Source organism: Priapulus caudatus, unplaced genomic scaffold, assembly GCF_000485595.1.
Source record: "Priapulus caudatus unplaced genomic scaffold, Priapulus_caudatus-5.0.1 Scaffold10, whole genome shotgun sequence".
Lineage (NCBI taxonomy): Eukaryota > Metazoa > Priapulida > Priapulimorpha > Priapulimorphida > Priapulidae > Priapulus > Priapulus caudatus.
Window position 1 is genome coordinate 172,234 of NW_014577071.1, and position 7,423 is coordinate 179,656.

Consider the following 7,423-nt stretch of genomic DNA (forward strand, 5'->3'; position numbering starts at 1 on the left):
CCCACCCCTCTCTCTCTTGGCAAGCTATATTATGCAGTGTTTTTCATCCGTACTGCACGCCTGAAACGGTGCTGGCGCATGCGCATTAGCTCCCGAGAAAAATAATATTTTGCAAAAATATGTATTTAAACTGAAGAGGAGTTATCCTAGCATAGATTAGAATTTTATCAGTAGACATCACTTAAGAAATGGGAAGAAAACCTTGCATGTAAGGTCCCGCTGCATATACCAGTCAGTACACAATCTGGCTACGTTAGTCTGTTAGCGCATTCGCAATATCTCACCAGAGGAGTTATATTTTGCGATGAATATATTTAATATGGTTAGGGGGTATCTCAGCATAGATTTCTGTGATAAATATTTTTAAGGGTAGATAATAAATACTCTTAGATAATAGACTAACTATAACTAACTAACTATAATAAATAACTAACTATAACTAACTACTCGTAGATAATAAACTGTTATTATCTACTCTCGATATTTTTCAGTGTACACGTGTTTACAATTAGGAAAGCGCCCTAGCCTGTAGGGTGCCAAAAAACTACTACTTCATCCCCTCCCATCCTTCCCCTTGCTTCCCTTGTCTCTCGCACAGCATCCTTCTTTTTCTGCCGCCCCTCAACTATCTTTCTTGCCGCATTACCTATCAGCATTGGTTAGAATTTATACTGTAGGCTACTATATACGCAGCGTTGCGATATATATATTTATTTATTTATCGAATCACATGATTTTCCTGCTTCAACCGAACAAATACAAGATATCACAAAACAAACAAGTAAATGTATCTTACTAGAAAAAACTCGCATATATTTACATATTGTGTGCACTGATCACATTGACATCTCATAAACATTAACGGTCCATTGTAAAAGTCATTTACTCAAGAACGAAAAAGAAAAGAGAGCGAGAGAAAGCGAGAGCGAGAGAAAGAGAGAGATAGTGATTGCGAGCGAGGAAAGACAGAGAGAGAGAGAGAGAGAGAGAGAGAAAGAGAGAGAGAGAGAGAGGGGGAGGGAGAGAGACGACGACCAGAGAGAGAGAGAGAGAGAGAGAGAGAGAGAGAGAGAAAGAAAGAGAGAGAGAGGATAAAAAAAAAGAAAAAAAAGAGAGAGAGAGAGAGAGAGAGAGAGAGAGAGAGAGAAAGAGCGAGAGAGCGAGAGAGAGACAGAGACAGAGACAGAGACGGAGAGACAGTAGAAGCAAACGTGCTAACGCGTGGACACACACACGCGCGCGCACACACACACACACGTATCCAAATCATATTGAACGCAAATATTTACAATTACACTTGCGCGTAGTAATCACAGACGTACAATCGCGTATTTACACAAATGCAGTGAGACGGATATTTTCAGTAACGGTTCGTTCATGCAGCCGCCAAAGAAAATTATATGCGCATTTCGAAAATACTGCCAACAAAACCCCCTCTAATATACGTATCGATTCCCCCCATCGATAACCAATTCACACAAGGAGGGAATCAAGTCGGAGATGAACCCTGAATGCAATCCTTGAATAAATCGCCAACATATTTGCAGAGTAAACTGGACTCGAGAAGCTTGGTACCGCCACGTACGCATTTTGATTTTATCATTATCGTTGAAAATACGCGAGTGCCCTCTATGTGGCGTTTCTCACGTTTTTCAAACACGTTGAATATACAGGCAACAGCAGAATCACATATTCTGTTCGACAGACGAATAAACTGACTTGAGAGAGACATGGTGCACAAGCTTGCCATGCGCGTTACTACTAACGTAACCACTGATGGTGATGACTGATGTAATCAATTGCATTTACTGCCCCGTTTGTCGACATCGTACAAAAGCTGTTTATTTTCGCGGAAGCAACAAGCGAGAATCAGCGCCCACGTGAGAATTTATGCACGGACAGAGAAGTACAGCGAGGATGGTTCACAGGTTTAGCATAAAACAACAAAAGAGGGAGAGCTTATTCCCTTTATTTCACGAATATGTGATCAACACAGGTCTGTCAACTTGCTACAGTCTTAGTTTCAGCGCGAACTACTGCTTTCTGCTTTATTACGTACAACATTACTACTCAAATACGCGCACGCATGCACGGATGCATGCACGCACGCACGTACGCACACGCGCATGCACGGATGCATGCACACCCGTACGTACGCACGCACGCACAGACGCATGCACGCACGAACGTCTGCACACACGCACAGATGCATGCACGCACGAACGTCTGCACACACGCACAGATGCATGCACGCACGAACGTCTGCACACACGCACAGATGCATGCACACCCGTACGTCCGCACGCACGCACAGATGCATGCACGCACGAACGTCTGCACACACGCACACACAGATGCATGCACACTCGTACGTCCGCACGCACGCACAGATGCACGCACGCACGCACGAACGTCTGCACACACGCACACACAGATGCATGCACACTCGTACGTAACCACGCACACCCATGATTCGTGTGATACTCATCGCTGTTACGGAGATTTGGCACTTTAGGATGGCGGCTTTCAGAATACGGGAAAAATTAATTTCATACACGAACTTGATATAGGCTTAGCTAATAAATTTGGGTTCAGTATCATTATAATATCAGCTAAACGCTGTCAGTCCCTATCACAGATCTAAAGGTGCATATCCTCCTAAGATACGTGTACTTTTCCATACATGATCTGCATGCGTACTTGCGTACATAACACAGGCAGGCACACCGCCGATAGAGGGCGCTTGTGAACGCATCAACGTACAGTCTCTCAAAGAGAAGTTTCCCCCAGGAAGAAATTCTACGCCTTGCATACTATTGGGAGCCGACGACCCATCATGATAATTCATCACCATTTTCGCTACGGGTAAATTAGATATCAAATTTTTTTAAATGATCATGGAAGCTCGTGAAATTACGCACACGGACGCACACATGCACACGCACGCACACATGCACACGCACACACACATGCACACGCACGCACGCACACGCGCGCACGCACACATGCACACGCACACACACATGCACGCGCACGCACACAAGCACACGCACGCACACAAGCACACGCACGCACACATACACGCGCACGCACACAAGCACACGCACGCACACAAGCACGCGCGCGCAAGCTTAGACACGCACGCGCCTCGAAGTATGAATCACAGGATCACAGCAGGCCATGTGTGAGGGATCTCTACGCCCGCTCGCTGACACACTCGTCGCCACTAGAAGCTGAACTGGTATCTCGGCGAGCCGTCTGGCTCCGGTCGCGGATCCGGCACGATGCGACGCGCGTCGCCGCTCCTCGGCCGGTTGCCATGGCAACCCGGATCGCCGTATCCGCTGCTGGCGCGCGACTCGAGCGTGCCGCTCGTCGCCTGCGTGCACGTGTCGTAGCCGCTGCTCGCCTTGCTCGCTACCGACATGTCGACGCTCACATCATTCGGATCCGATTTCGTCGGCAGAAACTCGGCCGCGTGAGGCGCCACCTCCGCCGCCGCCACCGCCGCCGTCGTCGGTGATTTTTCCGGCGGCCGGTAGAGGAGCCACGAGCAGAGGAAGAAGAGCGAAGAGACGGTCTTACCGCAGACGCCGACCAGTAGTAGGCGTCGCCCCATGCTGTGGTTATCGTAGACCCGACACGAGCCTCCGCCGCCCGCGCACGTGTCCGACCACACCTGGCACGTCGAGTCGATGAGCGTACCGAATAGTAGCGGCGCCGGGATCGTACCTGTAGGGGTCAAGGCCGAGATGACGTCATTGATTGGGTCAAGGTTGAAAGTCGAAATCAAGGTCGAGATTATTGATTGCGTGTCGAGATGGCGGAAGGAGCCGAGCTATAATGTGGGTGTGGATTAGGGATGAAAGGTGTTGAGCTTGGTATGAGGTGAGATAAAAAGTAAACACATTTGAGATAAAATTTGGTAGTTTGCTGTGTGACTGTGGTCGGTGACTATAACAATCGAAACAAGACTCCTGGTTCGTAAAAACCGGTCACTATAATATATGAACTCATTACATAAACATAATTTATAACCTAATACCGCGCCATTGAATAATTTGCATAACGATTTATCTCACAACAGCCGCAACTGCACCAATTAACCAATTACTAGGTAATTAACATATGAAGGATGTCGCATCACTTACCTAGCAAGCGAACATAGAGCCATTGCTTCCCGATAGCAAACGATCTAAGATTCGGCACAACGGACCTGAAAACGTACAAAGCGATACTGTGAAATGCAGAAAGAGATTATGCTTGATGAACGTTAACAGGTTTATCGGGCATAGTACCGTTGAAATTTAAAAATATAATAGAAAATAAAGCTGTGAACATGTTGTGATGCCATTCCACGATAGCGACGTCTAAACCTTGTTTCTCCCTTCCTGTGAGCTGAGCGGCGTAGTGAGAGGGAGAGTGAAGCGACGAGTCTGTACCGGCATTAAGTACCTAATTTTTAAAGAATGATGTGCGCTGGGGCCTGGGGGAGAGTGAAGCGACTACCGTGTACCGACATTAAGTACCTACTGTAAGAGAATAAGATGCGCTGGGGGCCTGGGGGAGAGTGAAGAGACAGGTCTGCACTGACATTACGTACCTAGTGTAAGAGAATAAGGTGCGCTGGGGGCCTGGGGGGGGGGGAGTGAAGCGACTAGTGTGTACCGACATTACGTACTCAGTGTAAGAGCTTGATGTGAGCTGAGGGCTTGCGGTGTCTGTGTGGGGGGGAGTGAAAAGACGAGCGTGCACTGACATCACGTACCAAGTCAGTGTACGGGAATGAGGTGCGCTGGAGGCCTGGAGGAAGAGAAGCGACGAGCATGCACTGCCATTATACGTACCTGATTGTTGCCGACAGCGCGGGGATGCTGACGATGAACGTCTGAAACATGATGATGAAGAACGTCGCCAGAAACACGCCGAGCTGCAGCGAGCAGTCCGGACGACACGGCTCGCTCGTCGCCATGACAACCGCATCCGGGTAGTCGCCCTGGATGCAGCTGCAATCGCCGTAAGCCTGCGGAAGAGAACGCACGACGATGACGTAACTGTGTCGTCGTAAATGATGGCACGCGTAGCGATCGACCGACGGCCGACCGGGGCGACGTCGTCGTAACGTGATCGAGTGCGGCGGCGACGCCCGACGGCGAGAAAACGTGGACGATCAATTAGACAAATGATGCGGTATAGCAGATACTGTAACATAGCTGGGAGGCTGGCAGGAGCGACGTAGCATGGTATGCATCCCTCTTATGGTAAACACCGTCCTTCTATATTGCTTATTGGCAGTAGAGGTCAAATCTGAGAAACAGTTATATGGTAAACACCGTCCCTCTATATTGCGCATGGGCAGTAGGGGTTAAATCCACGACACAGTTACATGACAAACACCGCTCCCTTTACATTGCTCATATGCAGTAGAGGTCAAATCCTAGACACAGTGACATGGAAAACCCGCCCTCTTAACATTGCGCATGAGCGATAGAAGTCATATACTAGACAAGGTTATACGCTGAATAAACAAACAACATGAATATTACTCTCTTATTCATGTTGTTTGTGCGCAGGGCGGGCGTGCGGTGTACTTGTGTGTTGCAGATCAGCATTTGACCGGCATTTACAGGTGATTATAGGCGAAATAGAGTAGAGAAACATTAAGACTTTGGCAGTAAATACATTTCGTGTTTATTTACCTTTTTATTTTTTATTGAGACGTTCCAAGTGCCTGTGGATGGGACGCTGCGATGACGCGCACGTAGATATATATGTAAGTAACATTATCCCGTCAATCTACGCCGACGGATGTAAAGTATAGCTGCGTTATTATTAATCCTATTATGCTATAGCTCATATAATCGCACACACACTTATAGGAAAAATATCTTCAAGGTAATGCAGACTTACGGCGCAGGTAAACCAGGGAATTAATTAACTTTAATTATTCTTGACTGATGTAATCATAGCGATAATGATAATAACATTGATAATGACTGTGATAAACACGCAATCACGCTTATAATTACATACACACGTACTTCCGTATATAGGCCAACTGTTATTAGCTTTTCAGACATAATTAATCGCATGAACTCCGCGTACTTAATGGTCGGATGACTGCCAATGTGGAATTCTCAATATATCTACACAGGGTTCTAAGGACACGAGGGTCTCGTCTGTTAAGCGGCTGCGGCATGACCCTGCGTACCAGAATCAACGCCAGACGTCACACGTCCATTTTTCTCTATCGAACAACGATTTTCCAAGACCGACTGAAGTATAGCGCCGATCGAAGAACGCGCCAGGTCAAAAGGTCTGAAGGATCTTTAAATAGATTTTTCCTTCCCGCCAATGATTGCTTATAACCAGTGGCTGACCGTACTCCTGACGAGTTCCTATATACTATAGTCACACTCCACGTCCGGCAGCGTGTGGCGTTTAGTAACAGTAAGGTGACCGCTGTATACAGGGAGTCTCCGGTTTACAAACATAATTGCTTCTATAGTTTTCCTCGCAAGCAAAATAGCGAGTACTAACATCCGAAATGTATAACTGTTACGAAGGGGCTTCCGGTACAAGAGATTGAAGTCGTTCGAAATTCTGGACCGTCATAATTGGAAGACACTCCGAGCATAACAAACGGTGCACTTAATTTGCTAGTTGCTATTTTGCTAGTCGTTACAATTATTACAGTGCTAAACGTATTAGCTGTTACATTGTCTGCACTACATTTTTAGATGTCATCATAAGGGGTGAATAAAAACAAATTTTGTAAAAAATTTGTTCAATTTCGTTTTTCAACCACTCCCGATGTTTTGTGTATAACCGAGCACGATGTAGGCACGCGCAGGCCTCCTATCAGCGCCACCCAGTGGTGACATACGAAAACTACACATACCTCGACAGAACCTGGATAGACGGTCTTACATCCGGCATGGCATGGCGAGTAGTAGGTGACTCCGTCTACTCCACATATCGGAGCGTAGGTCTCCCGCTCGCAGCGGCAGCCTTGGCTGCAGGCAGACGAAAGGTTGGAACGCATCTCCGTCGCCAGTAAGGCACTGCAACATAACAATAGCAGGGGTTAATAATGACAAACAGAGTAACAGTATAAAACAGGGTAACAGTAACAAAATAGTAACGCTGTAGTAATACACAGTAAGCATGACGACGGGAGTGATTGCTATGTTACGGAGAACACTGGCAGCAGGATCTAGTCTGTCCATCATAAATCTCTCTCTCTCTCTCTCTCTCTCTCTCTCTCTCTCTCTCTCTATATATATATATATATATATATATATATTGATCGGGTCTATTTTGAACGATGAGGTATGTGATCAAGAACCCTGTAGATTAGAAATAGCGTGAATCACCGCTGCCCGGAAATATCGACAGGCTGTGACTGTGCCAACTGCGTAGT

The 7,423-nt window shown here is 46.8% G+C and overlaps 1 protein-coding gene across 1 annotated transcript in view; it reads right to left on the reverse strand.

The window, feature by feature from the left end:
- Nucleotides 1-3,072: 3,072 nt before the first annotated feature.
- LOC106806870 (solute carrier organic anion transporter family member 4A1-like) overlaps nucleotides 3,073-7,423 on the reverse strand; it is a 22,227-nt gene continuing 17,876 nt past the window's right edge. The window contains exons 12-15 of the mRNA XM_014809011.1: nucleotides 6,902-7,064; nucleotides 4,848-5,023; nucleotides 4,152-4,216; nucleotides 3,073-3,732 (exon numbers count right to left, since the gene is read on the reverse strand). Of these exons, the coding sequence (XP_014664497.1) occupies nucleotides 3,227-3,732; nucleotides 4,152-4,216; nucleotides 4,848-5,023; nucleotides 6,902-7,064 (910 nt within the window). The 3' untranslated portion in view covers nucleotides 3,073-3,226. The remainder of the gene's footprint in view (nucleotides 3,733-4,151; nucleotides 4,217-4,847; nucleotides 5,024-6,901; nucleotides 7,065-7,423) is intronic.